Genomic DNA, 17,335 nt, shown 5'->3' on the forward strand with positions numbered 1-17,335 from the left:
GTGTAGTCTGAGAAGTAGATTTTTTTCTTCTGTACATGTCAATGGCATGTTAATTAATTCAAACTTCATGTTACATACCCTTTAGTTTACCATGTAAATAAACACCACTTCATGTAACATACCCTTTAGTTTACCATGTAAATAAACATCACTTCATGACTGTTCACAAAAAAATGACAACAGAAAAAAGGCACTGTACATATAGGACAATCTGGTTAGTCGGCAGACTCTGAGCTCCCATTTGAGGTTTCCACAGGGAGTCCTGTGTCCTTGCTAGAGGCACCACTGCCCTCCACAGGTCTGCTGTCACTCTCAGACTCTCCTCCGTCCTTCTCCTCCTCTGTGCGCTTCTGAGACAGTCCCAGCCCAGAGTCTCTGAGGGATGGCACGCGTGTTGCAGGGGTGGGGGTTCCCCCGATCGAGGATCTTCTCTCTGAGAACGGAGAGGAGGTCGTACTTAGAAAATATTCCTTAAACGTAACTTTGTGTGTACGTCACTCATTAACATTAAATCAACAGTGTACTGGAATGTGTTATTTTCATGCATGCTCCCTGAGAGCAAACAAAGGGGGGACGAGAACCCATAACCTTTTGACTCTTTAGGTTCCGTCTGTTCCAGGGACACACTGTATCACACACACACACACCTCCAGGTCCATTATCACCACAGTATCACACACACTCACACCTCCAGGTCCATTATCACCACAGTATCACACACACACACACACACACACACACACACACACACACACACACACACACACACACACACACACACACACACACATCATCAGCACAGTATCACACAGACACACACCTCCAGGCCCAATGGGATGCATGAGTCTGTTCATCTGGATGTTCCAGTGTTTGACACTTGTGCTGGCCTGACGTAGCTTTCTCTGGGCAGCCTGCGGGAGAAGATGTCATAAAATCAAAGTTTCAGATCCTCATTTCAGCTTTGCACAGCAATTCAATCAACTACAACCAAGGCACTTGGAAAAAATTAATTCAATGCAGATACCTTATTTTGTACTTTGGACACATAAAGAAACACTTTCTAGATCTGAGGTTGCTTCTGCTGTCAACAGAAACAACACTTGCAGCAGTCAACAAAATAAAATATAGAGCGTAAACTTTTTCATCTCTGTCGAAATATGATAATTAAATATCAGGAACTCATCAATACAATACAATACAATACAATAAAGCGATCACAATGTTACATTTATTGAACTACAAGAATGCATCTACAGATCAGCTTACTGCAATATCCTGGTCTACTCTGTGGCGGCTGGCCCTGACTTTTTCCAGCTGCTGCTGAGCCTCTTCCAGAGATATGGACTTGCTCTCCATCTCCTGCCTAAGCTCCTGCTTCTCTCGCTGGGTACGGAGGATGTAGTCCTCCTGCTCCTCCTGTAGGGTCAGCAAGGCCTTCATCTTCTCCTCCTCCTCAGCCAGAAGTCTTGGAAAATAAGAGTCATGGTGAAAAGGTCAGTGGTTAGTCAGTAAATGTGTGTGTGTGTGTGTGTGTGTGTGTGTACATATATGTGTGTGTGTGAACATATATATATATATATATGTGTGTGTGTGTGTGTGTGTGTGTGTGTACATATATGTCTGTGTGTTTGTGTGTGTGTACATATATGTGTGTGTGTGTGTGTGTGTGTTAACATGAATCTGTGCTTCCTCTGTATGAGCTTGCACCCATGAGCTGAAAGAATTGTGCTGTGGGTTTTGATCTTTGACTATTTCAGGCTAGAACTGTCTTTGAAATAAATCTATTCTTCTCATATCATATCTTACTATTGAAATACGTATTTTTAAAAGATGTGCACACAAATACAAAATATCTGATTAAACATGAAAACAAATTTTCAATGTTTATGTTTGAGCAATTTGTTCTTCTTTTGAGCGTTTTCTTGCTGTGAGTCACACAGATCAATGTCATGTGCATCTCCGGAGAGCCCACACAAACCACAAACAGAGCGTGACAGGAAGCCCAGTCTGTCCCTCACCTAGAGACTGAGAGAGCAAAAGACAACATTTCCTGAGAGACAGACCCAGAGGCCACTGTAATGTTGCTGTGACACCTTTCACTGGGCTTCATACCAACAGCTTCAGTCACAATACAGATTGACGCGAGAGAGAAACGCATGCATTCATACAGTGATGTGGATGCTGTGATGTGGATGCATAGTGATCTACTGTGATGTGGATGCATAGCGATCTACTGTGATGTGGATGCATAGCGATCTACTGTGATTTGGATACATAGCGATCTACTGTGATGTGGATGCATAGCAATCTACTGTGATGTGGATGCATAGCGATCTACTGTGAAGTTGGTGCAAAGTGATCTACTGTCATGTGGATGCATAGCGATCTACTGTGATGTGGATGCATAGCGATCTACTGTCATGTGGATGCATGGTGATCTACTGCCACGTGGATGCATAGTGATCTACTGTGATTTGGATGCATAGTGATCTACTGTGATTTGGATGCATAGTGATCTACTGTCATGTGGATGCATAGTGATCTACTGTGATTTGGATGCATAGTGATCTACTGTGATGTGGATGCATAGTGATCTACTGTGATTTGGATGCATAATGATCTACTGTCATGTGGATGCATAGTGATCTACTGTGATTTGGATGCATAGTGATCTACTGTCATGTGGATGCATAGTGATCGACTGTCATGTGGATGCATAGTGATCTACTGTGATTTGGATGCATAGTGATCTACTCTGATTTGGATGCATAGTGATCTACTGTGATTTGGATGCATAGTGATCTACTGTCATGTGGATGCATAGTGATCTACTGTGATTTGGATGCATAGTGATCTACTGTGATTTGGATGCATAGTGATCTACTGTCATGTGGATGCATAGTGATCTACTGTCATGTGGATGCATAGTGATCTACTGTCATGTGGATGCATAGTGATCTACTGTCATGTGGATTCATGGTGATCTACTGTGATTTGGATACATAGTGATCTACTGTCATGTGGATGCATAGTGATCTACTGTTATTTGGATGCATAGTGATCTACTGTCATGTGGATGCATAGTGATCTACTGTCATGTGGATGCATAGTGATCTACTGTCATGTGGATGCATAGTGATCTACTGTCATGTGGATGCATGGTAATGCTTAGGTTTCACCTGGGCTACAAGAGGAGTTCCATATTGCTTTGTTGCTGTGCAAGCATGTCTTGTTGCACGTTGCATACTTATGGACTACACGGACAGGAAATAGATCACTGTGTTGCGTATGCGTTACGTCCTGTGAGCTCGCTGAAGCATGACTTGGTAGTATGTGTACGTTCATGCTCGTGAAAAAAGTCTGTATGCTGTTTGTGTGTCCAAATCATGTTTGTGCACAGCTGTGTATGCATATGTTTGCCTGTCGGACTGTTTACACATGTGTTCGTGTGCATGTATATATGTGTGCTTTTCTATGCATTGGTACACATCACCTTCACCTTCACTAATCAACACAGCAGCACACCTCATGGCTTTATGGCTTGAGTGTGTTTGTATGTATAAAAGTCTGTGTGTGTGCATATGCATATATCCGTGTGGGTTTGTATCTGTGCTCCATACCTGGCCTGTGTCTTGCGGCAAGCCTCCTCGTCCAGCCTGGCTCTGATCTCCAGCTGCAGAGCCTCCTCCAGCTGCAGCTGCATGGCCTCCAGCTCCCGGATCCTCCGCCTCTGGCGCTCCGTCTCGGCCTCCTTCAATGCCATCTCCACCTGCATGTTCGCCCGCGCCTGACACACACACACACGCACACACACACACACACACACACACACACACACACACACACACGCACGCATGCACGCATGCACGCACACACACACACGCACACACAAACAACAATGCCCTCAAACTGTGCCCTGTGCCCATGTAAGCAGAGATCTCATTGTCCTCCTTATTATACCCTACATATGAATTCCATAGCTACTGTAATCTGTACATCTGAGGTGAAAACATTACGGAGGACGAGGTGTGATTTGGAAACACCTTGCTAGGGTATATAAAATGTACTTTTTTGGATGACCATCAATTCATCTTGCTTGACATAAACACATACCCAAGGCTGCCTCTACTCTTTTTCTCTATTTTCCTTTCCTTCCCCCTTTCCTCCTCTGATCCCCACCTCCTCTCTTCCCCCTTTCCTCCTCTGATCCCCACCTCCTCTCTTCCCATTCCTCTCTCACCCCTTTCCTCCTCTGATCCCCACCTCCTCTCTCCCCATTTTCCTCCTCTGATCCCCACTTCCTCTCTTCCCATTCCTCTCTCCCCCCTTTCCTCCTCTGATCCCCACCTCCTCTGCCTCCTGCAGCTGCTCCTGCAGGGCTCTGTGCATCTGCTCGTGCTGCTGTCGCCTCCTCTGCTCCTCCTGCTCCAGTGTAGCCTGGGATTCCCTCTGCGCCTCCTGCAGGAGCTCCAGCTCAGCCAGCCGCTGCTCCCGCTCGTCCTGAAGGAGGCGCAGGCGATGCAGCTCCTCCTCCTTAGCCATGCGCCTCCTCTCCCTCTCCTCGCGCTGGTCGCGACGACGCAGCTTCAGCTCCTGGTGCAGGGAGGTCTTCCCTTCCACACGCAGACGGATGGCTGTCTGGATGGCTGGGAGGAGGACAGAGAAGGACAGGCAGAAAAGTGTGTGACAGAAACAAAAGAATGAGATAGAGGAAAAGACAAAAAGTAAGGAGAGACAGAAAATGAAAAAAGAGAAAAGAGAGAGAGAGCATGATAATGAGACTACATTAAGAAAAGACTACAGGAAAGAGAGATGTTAATAGTTAGAAAAAGGCCGGTTAAGGTGCAAACATAAAGTCATAAGGTGTAGAAACAAAGGTTTGTATTGCTTCGAGTTTCAGTGGAATCAAAAATTGACTGAAAACATCTATTGTACATGTGTGTGGCAACATTCAGTGCGATACCCATTTCTGCAGATGTGTGATAGAAAACTGCAACGACCCATTGTTATGGGATTTGTAGGCATGTGGTTTTCACCTGTGGTCCACTCTTGCCTCTGTTTGGTGTCAGGGGCACTCATCTCATAGGTTTTGGAGAGTGTCTTGACACAGAACATACACCTCTTTCCCTCTCTGTCTGGTAGCACCTGCCAATCACGAGAAATGACAGACATAGACCTATAGTTATATTCTACACACACTAGAAACGTTTAGAGAGGGGGAAAAAAATGTACTGACTCAAATATCAATGTAAGCTTCTAACAAATCCCCAGAGGGACATGAATGATCCAAGTATGATGTCAAGAGAAAGCACCTCTACACAGCAGTTCTGGTCCAGCTCGATGACGCCTTTACACTCTCTGCGGTCCTCGCTGATGTAATACGCCAGCGTGCTCACCTTCAGCGAGAACCATCGCTCTGTCCAGTTTCTACGCAGATGGCCCTTCTTCCACAGGTATCCCTGTGTTACAGAAACACACACACACACACACACACGTGCAAGCACATACACAGGACGATATTCATACACATACAGATGCATTCACACAGTCAGGCCCATGCACTATACTGCATGCATCTACTGTATGTGCAGATAGAATATCATGCACTTCAACAGAATGGTTGAGAAATCTGAAATCTAGGATCTCAAAAAAAAAACAGTTAATGAACCCACAACAAAGCCTCAGAACACACAGGATTGCGTGATTTACAATGAAGTACCTCTTTCAACGTGTTGCCCACTATCTCGCCATAGACTTCCTCAATTGCCATGGAAATGGTTTCTCTATCCACGCCTCTTATGACAATTCCAGAATTCATCAGGTCCAGGAAGGCCCATACGTTGACGCCACTCTGCATGTCATTCTGGGATATGAAGTCCTCAATGTCGACACAGTTCAGCTCCATGGTCGTGGCCGAGCAGATCTTCTTTATCAGGTACTCCACCTGGATATAACCAGTCATATTTTACCATGCCATCGTTCTTCTAATTATTATTTGTCATTTGACCATTGAACATTATGGTTTTTAAAACATATAACTGTATTATCGTATTATCTTCACAGCTTGTGTTTGATAATAATTTCAACCTGAATATTTAAATTACTAAATTAAGTATTACTAAATGACTTTAAATGTTCCCCATCTTGCACATACTTTCCCAGAGTTGCCATGAAAACATAACAATCCCATGACATTACATGACATACCTGAACTATACTAAACACAATGGTACAATGCCCCTGTTGTCCATTTGTTCCTTATAGAGAGCCAACATTGTGCTGGACCTTTGTTTCCCTTTGGTTGTCCTAGCTCACTAACCTCCTCAGGGACCAACACCAGCGGGTATCTGTCCTCAGACAGCAAGTTAAATAGACACCAGAGGTGGAAGGCATCGTTCTTTGATACGGCGTTGGAACCGTGCCTCTCAGGACGGTAGTTCTTTGTGGAGCAAAGTGTCCAGCAGAGCCTGTCAACCTCTTCTTTTTTGAAAGTCCCTTCCACGGCCTGACACCAAACACAGTGATCCGTTATATGGCGAACATAAAACAAATGTTCAGTGGTGCTGAAAAGTTTGTGAGCCCCTAAGTTTCTAATATTCAGATATAAGTGTTATTAGACCTGCATTACACAGGGTTCCTACAGGTTTCTTCAAGTCAAATTCAAGTCTTTTTAAGACCTTTTTAAGACCATTTAAATAAAAACTTAATACCTATTTCACGGCCTATTTCACAGACCTACCTGCAAAGAAAATTTTTTTTTTTTTTTTTTTTTTTTTAACATTTCATCATTTATTTATCAAACAAATGTGAAAATGTGGACTGTACTTACGCTACAACACCACAGCACAGACACAGACCACAGACAACAAGCCAAACAGAGGCGTGAAAAATCAACCACAAAAAGTTTGACTAACGCCGTTATGTTATTTTCTATCTTTTTTAAGTTAGCTAGCTACCCATTTTATGCTGGGGTTATGGGGAGTATAAATAATAAACAATTAACTCAACAATGAACAATGAACTCTACTCAACTGTGAACCCCCTAGGAGGGTCTGGGGCATGATCCACGGGGAGTATATTTAATATACAGTATTAGAAAATGTTTCACATTTTGAAGTGCAATGCATCAATCTGGTGAACTTTGACAGCAAAATGATGAGGCTAGATCTATGAAGAATGTCGTGCTGTTGTAAACAATTTTGTGCTCTGGTAACAGTTTAATCATAAACATTCCTGTGTTAAATGTTGCACGGGCACAGGCCAACCCAACCATCACTGAAATTTTGTAGACACTATCATTTTACGTCGTTTGTATCCATAGAATATATAATGTATTTCACGTATGTGTAGAAGCTATTTAGTCTTGCTGATCTGTCATAAAACCACAGTGAAAAAGCAGATAGGGGAGACAAACGTAGACTTTGCCTCACTGAAGGGGGCGTGCGAGAGCCTGGAAAGTGGACTTCCAATCCAGTGAAGTGATAAATACATTTGGCGACCAGTGCCAGAGTTAAAAGGATTGCATCAAAAGATGGGGGAGATGATAACTCTATCAACTACTCACATTCAAGGTCAAATTGCTTCGAAAATGTTTGGAACCTGGATTTTTTAATGTGAATTTAAAACCACACAAGCCAAAGACTGCTTTTTATTGGTGAGCTGATTTTGAGAAATTAAACTTAAAAGTGCAGCTAAAGTAGTGTTTTCTGGTTGCTAAATAGAAGAGTTAAATTTGCATTAAATTATAGCTAGTGATCTATGTTAATATAGTCTCTGCAATTTAACTCATAAAACTATAATGGGAAAAGTTAGAAACCCCTCAGGGTGCTGTCAACAATGTGCAAGCTGCCAGTTTAATGATTATTTAAGATACTGCATTTATAGCGTTTTGGAACCAAACTCTTCATCTGTAACTTATTAGCAACTAAACTCCACTGACGACCGTGTCTTTTATGTACATTTTTTGGCATTTTAGCGCTTAGATTTTACCAAAGTGACCGAGAAATAGACACTGTACTACACCGTTATTGTAACCACTAACCAGCAAAAATGGTTAATGTGATTTGCGAGGTGTCTGTCAGAGAACTGTCTGACATTAGCAGGAAAGCCTACCTTACATAGCCAAACGTTCTTGCAGCGTACCAATGTTTAATATCATATTAAAACGTTTTAAAACGTTTTTTGAAAATGCCTTCACCTGAATGACAGCTTGCGTTCGCGGATTACTTGGATTTCCATTGTAGGACTGGTGTTTGGCGATGGTGTTATAGGCCGGATGGTAAACCCTGTTATCGTTTCATCCCGCTCCGCAGACGGCGAACTACACAATCTTTAGCTCATAAAGAAGAACGAGTCGTGCTGAGCTACCAAAAAAAAGTTCGCCGCTGACTTTCCAGGCGATTGTCGATACGTCTATGTTTTATGCAGAACTAGAGCCTTCACAGCGTAATAAGATTTTGATCACGAGTGGTGGCACGGTTCGACATGTGATCGTTCTACACCAATGAAGTAGCTGCTTTTTGACAACAGACTGGCAAGATGGCGACCACCATGGTTTGAATTTACGTTACAGATAAAGAGGAAATCAGCCGAACATCCTCAAAATCGGGCCAAAGGGATTCTAAACAGTGGTGTATACCTAGCCACGTCCAAAAAGAACAATGAGGCAAATATGCGATAATGTTATGTTTATGTTAAGTCATTTAAATCAAGTTTGAAATACATGAGAATACGCCTGACAGAGGATCTAACATGGACTGTGAACACCCAGCAAACAGTGGGGTGTACTACGAATCTCGTTACAGTTAGCCGGGCTATCTAGACATAGTGAGGCTTGCTAAAACCTTAACTGGGGCTATAAGTTAAGTGGTAGCCTACTACGACCGCAGCTATGTGATATATTTGTCAAACTGGGTTTGGATAGGTGGAGCTTCCCCAGTAACATATGACAGAAACTTACACGTGAGATCGCTTGTTCAGTAGGCGGTGTTTTCACACGATTTTAGTTTTACTTAGCACAAAATCTCCTCCCGACCAGGTTTACTTGCTAGCATAAGATACCATGGTGATGTAGCGACGCAAAAGAGAACAACGTTCGTGGTACTGCATACCTATCTCTCTAATCGAGTTTCGTAGTACACCCCACAGCTGTGGATAGTGTCCTGACGGCATCATCACTGGCCATTGACTTTTCAAAACACTGAGGTCAGGCAAAAAGCTTAACACCAAACAAAATGTCACTACATGCTTTACGTTAGTATTTCTATGTAGGTGACAAATAAACCTCCTTCCTTGTATCAATAAAAGGCAGCATTGTACTTAAACCAATGACCATTTGTTCATTCAGTCATTCATTCATTCATTCTTCCACAAATTAATACAACACTGATCAACCATATAAACAATCTTTATGAAAAATATGAAAACAGTACAAAACAGAATTAAAGAATAACAGATTAAGGACACTCAGTCCTCACTGTCAGTGTCAGGACAGCTATCAAGTTCCTCACTTTCTTTCGAATTGGCACAATAACTAAAATGACATAAATCTGTGCAACACAGTCCTGCAGAAAAGCAAAGACCAGTTCAGAAGTGTTGCGTTTGGCGGGGATGTGGAACACTAGCTGTGGAAAATCACGTCTGAGTCTCTTCTTCAATACATCCTGTCTGCAACACAACAAATCAACAACAAAAAAAGAGTCATATGAGTACCAGCAAAGGGGGGCTTCATGTTGTGGCTGATATACAATAGCCACCTTCACAAATTAACTCAGAGTGAATAAAATAATATTGGTGGAGTTTACTTGCTATGCAACAGATATATAATACCAAGTATTCCCAAGAGAAGCACATACTGTAACAAACATCACACTATCAAGAACACTGCCATCCTCCTTATTGCAAAACAATACATGTACAGTATGTGCATATGACAAGCAGAGCAGATTCCCTTGGATTTGACAAATAATAAACTGCCTTGCAATTAATTACCTGTAGGTTGAAGCATCAACACCTTCACTTGACTGCACAAGGTCAATAAATGCCTTCCTCAGTTGGCTCATCCTCAGCACCTCTTGGTTGATCAGCAGCCTTTGACGGATTACCCTTTCGCAGAATAATTTATAGCTCAGATCAAATCTTGACCCGATCCTTACAAAAAATATAGAAGAAGATATGTGTTGTGAGAGCTTTCGTTGTGAGATCCGTGTTGTGAGAACAAACTGTCTCAATCATAGGACACACATTGTACTGTATGTGTTTTCATAAAATTAAGATATGACTTGCTGTTCTTTCTCTGCTCTGGCAGGCTCACTCAAAAACCTTGTATATTCTCTGGAGCAACTTTTGTGGTACTGCACCTCCAGAGCCACAGTGTCTGTCCTTGATGTGAATGAGGATGCTCTGGTCATCCTTTACTTCAGCTGCTTCCTGCAACTTGCCTTGTACAAAAGAAAAGAAAAAATAATTTATAGGGGTATTTTAGGCATGGGAATGTTATGTATTGGATTGTAATTTCACTCTCTCTCACTCACACACACACACACACACACACACACACACACACACACACAGGACATTACGGCAATTCACACATACATTCATATTAGAATTAGACAAATACAGGGATTGTACAGCAGTGTAGGCTAGATAGTAAAAAGAGTGCTAGGTGGTGCACCCAAAAAAAGAGTCCTTAAGCACACATATGTGCAGCACAGGCAGGATACACCTCTAGAGATGGAGTAAGGTTACTGGGACCGTCCAGCAACACACAGGGACAGAAACGGAAAATCCCCCAAGTGTACAAGTGAGAGAGGGGGGGGGGGGGGGGTTATGGGGGAATGGGCTTACTCAGAAGCGGTGTGCTAACCAGACAGGGCATCAGGCTGAGGAGCCACATTTCTGAACAGGTATTCAGTGTCATATTAACATCAGGCATGCTTTGATCCATATAAACATACACACTACCCTTTTAAAGTCAAATTGTGATTCAGTCAATATCAAAAACCTAAAACACTGGGGGGGAGGGGTGTAATGTAATTTCACACCCAGACACATGCACAACACATTATGGCAATTCACACATGCATTCATATTAGAATTGGACAAATACAATGATTGTGCAGCAGTGTAGGCCAGATAGTCATTCAACTTCTCCAAACATCTGTGTGTGTGTGTGTGTGTGTGTGTGTGTGTGTGTGTGTGTTTTGGGGTTAGGGATGCATTCACATAGACTACCTACTGTTAGTGTGTGTTGGGGGTGAGGGTGAAACAGTCTTACCTGCTGTTAAAGTCTGTGTTTTTGACAAAGCTTCTTTTTGACGTCTGCCACTCGCGACGATGAATTTGTTGTCTTTCTTGCAAATTATACAGATGGCACCTTGCGTTGGTGAAATTCTGTGTTTCCTCATGCTTAACAGAAGATATATGCATGTAACACATCTTGCGTTTCGAAGATATCTTTTGTTTTACATTTTCTGTCGAGATTTCTTCTTCTTCGGCTAATACTTTATCTGTAACGTAAATTCAAACCATGGTGGTCGCCATCTTGCCAGTCTGTTGTCAAAAAGCAGCTACCTCATTGGTGTAGAACGATCACATGTCGAACCGTGCCACCACTCGTGATCAAAATCTTATTACGCTGTGAAGGCTCTAGTTCTGCATAAAACATAGACGTATCGACAATCGCCTGGAAAGTCAGCGGCGAACTTTTTTTTGGTAGCTCAGCATGACTCGTTCTTTTTTATGAACTGAAGTTCGCTTAGTTCGGAGCCTGAGGAGCGAAGTTAGGTTTCTAAAGCACTTTTCGAGGGTCACCTTACGGCCTATTAAGGGTCCACAACACCTCTGCTTTCATAGTTGGTGTGGACCCAAAAGATGAGCGCAGATCCACCTTAGCGGTCGTAACTGGAAGAGCTGCACTAGTGCTAGCAGCTAGCTGGTTATCTCAACCAGTGGCAAAATGCTTGCTTATCCTTCCACGCTTCATTAAACTTACACTTCCCCATAACCCCAGCATAAAATGGGTAGCAAGCTAACGTAAAAAAGTTAGAAAATAACATTACGTCGTTAGTGAAACTTTATTGTGTTCTTTCTTTGATTTTTCGCGCTTCTGCTTGGCTTGTTGCTTGCGGTCTGTGTCTGCGTTGCACTGCTATAGCAAAGTGACGTGTTGGGACTGTCGCTGCCAAATGTGAGTTCGCTGCCTGTATGAGTCCGCCGCTGCCTGATGTGAGTCCGCATGCGCAAACACAAACGGTTTACGGCAGAAGGCTCAGGAGCAAACTATCCAAGACGTGCATGCTCATACATGGTTTAATATCAACGTATCTGGCTTCTCTTAACGCATAATGTAGGTTTATTTAACGTAGTGTTTTATAATTTTGTCAACGGTTTACAGCATAAGGCTCAGTGTCAACATATGGGGCTATGTTGTATTACTGTTACTAGTAGGCTAATGAATGCACTGCTGAACTAATAATTCAATAAACATGAAGCTTAACATCATAAACCTTGGTGGATTTCAAACGTTAACAAATGCGCTTGTCATTCCGCTTCATGCTGTAGCCTACACCACCAGCATTACCTGGCTCGTTGTACTACAATAGTGTCGCAAAGTTTGCGCATGCGGACTCACATCAGGCGAGTCCTCACATTTGGCAGCGACAGGGACCATTGACGTAGAAAAGGTTGCTACCCGGGAAGCGTTGCGCTCTCAATTATGAGTTCCGCCACTCTTTATTTAGGCTACGTTATTTAATCAAAATAACAGTGGTTGACAAATGAAACTTTTGAGGAGAATGCAATACGGAGAAATTATACAGCAGACTTAGATATCAAAATTCAAGACTTTTTCAAGTCTTTTTAAGGTATTATTTCCAAATTCATAAATGCAATGCTTTTAAGACCCCGCGGGAACCCTGATTAAAGCCATCAAATCAGATAAAGCATGATGGGGCCTCATTTATAAAACGTTGCGTAGAAACCATCCTACATTTTGTCTAAGACATTTCCTGAAATGAGCGTAAGTGAGATCCACAGAAAACAGACGTACACACAAAAAACACGTGTACGCCAATCCTTCGGTTATAAATCACAAATGGTCGTGAAATTGTGCGCAACTGAATCTCCGCCCTCAAAACGCCCCTATTTAATCTAATCAGCATATTTTCAATGCACAAACAGAGCGCATCCTCAATCCACAAACTCTCTGTGACAGTGGCAAGAAAGAAAGAAACATGTAAACAGAAGAATTAAAGTGAGGTTGACATCAACGTTCTGCTGATGGAACAGCAGATGCGGGCCAAAACATCGTTAGAAAGCCTGTCTGGTGGCGTAATGGCAAAAGCAAAGTATTTGACATGTAGTAGACACGTCTCCGAAGCACGAGCAGCACCAGAAGCCGCATCTGCGGCAGCAGCACCAAGGCTTTGGTGCGCTCCACTACCGACCTGTGCTGTATTGAAGTGGGCTTCCTAGGCTTTCTGAGTGTGCGAAATCTGGATGAGAATACATTGGGAACCCTGTTTTACGCAGGAAATCCTCTTTCACATTTAGCTGGGCACTGTATGGAAATCTAATAAATTGCGGGCATATGGGATAGTAGGCTATACTACGAAGAACATCGGGCAAAATTCTGCTTAATGATGACGGGGATTGCTCGACTGGTCTCCAATTTCTCATCGGAACGTTCCTGTAGCCAGGAATCCAAGAACGGACAATACCTGAACGTGTATGGCCTGGTTGCCTCTGGTGCGCCTCTCTAGACGAGAGGCCATTTGGGCACAACGCTCTCGGCAAGCGGTACCTGCTTATCAGACATACATCATCCTGTGTCAAAAAGTCTGCACGATCACAAAAAAAACCTCTCTCTCCTTATTGCGCAGTTGGCAATATCCTCTAACAACAGCAATGCAGCCATATCTCCTACTGAAAACTAAGCCACTATTAGTCTTTTTATAGGTTATAAGTTTGAGCGAAATGTTTTACACTTGTGAAATTAAAACGGAATACCTATAAGATGTGAATCTCATTCATGTGCAAATTATTCTAATAGTTTATTTGATTTTATTGAGCGAAACATTAATTTGGCCTTTCACCATTAGCCCAAATGGTGACGGTGGTGCATGATGATGAAACTGCGTGTCGGCTGCCTGTCGGCGCTCGGAGAGTCCTGAATTCCTGCAGTACTCCAGTATTGCCGCAAGGAAATGTACTTACACGAACTGAAACCAGACGTAGAGATACGTCCTTTTTCTACGTCTAAGACGGTTTTTATAAATCTGTACTTAGACGTGGATTTGATCGCACGCACAGTCTAAGATCAGTTCTGTGCGTAAGTACGTTTTATAAATGAGGCCCATGGTCTGATCAACAGGGTATCAGAAACGTTTTTTTTTTTTTTTTAAGTCGTTCTTGCTAACAGGGTTCACACCTGTTAGTTAAAGGATGAGTTCACACTTTTTCACAGAAAGGCATTTAAATTATCAAACAGAGAACCAAGTTTAATTTGACTCAAGGCTTCAATTGAAAGGCTTCAATAAAATGTTTTTTTTTTGTTTTGTTTTCTGTAGAATTAAACGCAGCATCAACAAGGCCAAAATGTACTTGCTTATATTTCTATGCTAGATATAAGTGTATACTTTGTATACTGTGTAGTCTGTGAGCGCACCTTATCTAGGATGAACATGTTAAGGTAGGGCATGTAGCCTTGACTTGAGACAGGCCCATCGTCGTCATCTCTGAAGTGCAGTTCCAGAGCCTGCTTGTCATGGGTGATGCACAGAGCAGTGCACAGGTTGTGGGAGAGGACCTGAAAGAACACAGGTGAACACAAAAATGCAGATAAAACAACATGGTACAAACAAGCCCATACAAATATAGTAGTAGTAGTAGTTATATAAGAAAATATTACACAATACCAAATCATTAAGCAACATCAAGTTGGAAATTAAATACACAATAATGAAACAAACTAATGTTTTGTTAAAGGTGTTAGCTAGTATTGCTCCAGTATTTCTGAAACAAGCTCACTGGTAAATAAGGGCGGTTGGATGGGTGGTTGCAAACTGTAGCAAAAGCACAGCCCCATAGCCTGCTACCAACTCCTGGTGACCCCGTTTGCAGCTCATGAAAGGTTAGATGCAGAACAAGGCCTCTTTGATGGAAGGTTCAGACCTGGCCGAATCACAAGCCCTACAGTGTGACAGGGATAAGCCTCTCAGTCACTGGCCCAGATCTGTGTGAGCCCCTAGTTACCCTTGACCAACACACACACACACACACACACACACACACACACACACACACACACACACACACACACACACACACACACACACACACTGACATAAATACACACACACTGACAAAAACATACACACACACACTCACACACAAACACACACACACACAGACACTGACATACATACACACATGCATGTATCCTGAAACATTCTGTGCAGTATGTGCCTACTCCGACGAATACACAAATAAATGGCTTTTACACGTAGGCACAGCATTCACATTTACACAGACATGCAAATACATAAAAAAATGTATTATTAATCTTTTACTCTATTAACAGATTATTTTATGGATCATAAAGTGCTTACAATGTGAACTTACATAAGACCTTAACTTGAGCAAAGGCTTTCTAACCTAAACTTACATAAGAGAACAAGTCTGGCAACATGATTTCTGCCATATATTTCCGTTATATATTTCTATGTACAAGTACGTTTACTGTCCAAAACCTGCCATATGAATGTTTAATGTTCTTGTGATATGCACTCCAAGTTTCAGTTTCATGTCTTACTTTAAGACCTGGTTTTGCATCCTGTCATATCGCAGATCGCATCAACATGTTACAACAGCAGTGCACCACAACTTTCAAATGAAAACAAGACCAAAAAAGCTAGCAAAACGAGCTGGATGAGAAGGACATTGCCAGGAATATGTAGCCAAGACTGGTAATATGAATATCTATATCCATCCAATTTCAAATAATTTCAACAATGGAACAGGATGAAATATTTCAAATTTAAATATTGCAATAACCTATCTGCACTTAAGGATATTTAGGCTATTTCAAGCTCTCATATCACTCCAAGGTGTAGTCTCTTCTTACAGTCACACACAACTTACAAGCCTACAGAGCAGAGATATCTAGGCTACATACCCAACTGACACACCCCTGACTGCTTACACTAGACCTGAATAAATACCATACTCCTCCAGTGCCCTCTGTGGGCCAGATCCACGTTTCCCTTGACCACTACCTACCACTGTCGATGACCCCCTCACCTTTAGCTGGGATTTGGACACTTTGCCGCTCTCTCCCACGTCTAGCGACGTGAAGGCATGCCAAATTGACTTAAGTAGTTCCGCGCGAAGCTCCATAACGGTCGAAAAGAACCTTCAGTTCATGTTGGTGTGAAAGATTTGTTTTTCTTTTCTTCGTCTTCCTCGCCTTCTCAACCACAGTGAGGTTTTTTTTCTCTCCAACCTGTCTCTTGGTAAGCCTCCACGGGTCCTATCACCTGCCAAGGGGCTCCAGCGCCTCCCATCGTAAGCATCACAAATAGCTTTCAACCTCAACCTATTTCAGCCCTAGGTAAGGCTATTACAAACGCATTACACTAGAGGGTGCTGTCTGCATTATTTTCTACACGAATCTCGATGTTACGAAAGACAAAGTAACAGTATCTCATCATTCGAATATAATGGAATAGAAAAGCCTTTATGTTTATTGTATTTGCACACAACAAAATTCCGAGCGCTGCTCCTGTTGGTGCGACGGGGGACAACGTATAACACAACGCACAAATAGCTAAAAAATAAGTATGTTACAGTTTTTTCCTATCGTTTTAGGTCATGTACCCATACCATCGTCACTTTTCCCTATCACTTAACACAGTCGGCTTTAGAGACACACACCTCTGCATATCTGTTAACCTTTGGTGCAAAATGCACTACAACAACCACACCACAACCAATGCTGCCATAACTTACTGTTACACATGTTTCCTCTCAGAACACAATGACCTAAAAAACACTAACATCTTGAAGCATTGCCAATTGCATATATAAAATGTTGCTGTGTCCTCCAGTTTGGCATAGATTTCCTGTAGTGTTGCATTGAAAAAAGAGAAAAAACACAGACAAAAACTTCTTTGGACTACAGTAATAAAGTTTGTAATATGACAGTAAACAAATTATTCTAAAATGCTGAAATATGTCAATCCAAGCCAAGAATCTGCTGACAGTGTTCATATGTCGGTTTCCCTCTCACAATAGATGTCACAATTGACAGGTGTTGTAAATGTACTTTACTGTA

At 42.3% G+C, this 17,335-nt stretch overlaps 1 protein-coding gene across 1 annotated transcript; it reads right to left on the minus strand.

Moving 5' to 3' along the window:
* Positions 1-215: 215 nt before the first annotated feature.
* Positions 216-16,398, minus strand: def6b (DEF6 guanine nucleotide exchange factor b; the record flags this gene model as incomplete). The annotated part of the gene is made up of 11 exons (XM_080848881.1): positions 216-433; positions 821-911; positions 1,267-1,465; positions 3,621-3,787; positions 4,348-4,646; positions 5,037-5,145; positions 5,313-5,459; positions 5,720-5,944; positions 6,320-6,505; positions 14,669-14,809; positions 16,303-16,398. The coding sequence occupies 11 exons, from the start codon at positions 16,396-16,398 to the stop codon at positions 216-218; spliced, it is 1,878 nt and encodes a 625-aa protein (XP_080705007.1).
* Between the last annotated feature and the right edge of the window lie 937 nt (positions 16,399-17,335).

This window comes from Sprattus sprattus (assembly GCF_963457725.1).
Source record: "Sprattus sprattus genome assembly, chromosome: 12".
Classification (NCBI taxonomy): domain Eukaryota; kingdom Metazoa; phylum Chordata; class Actinopteri; order Clupeiformes; family Clupeidae; genus Sprattus; species Sprattus sprattus.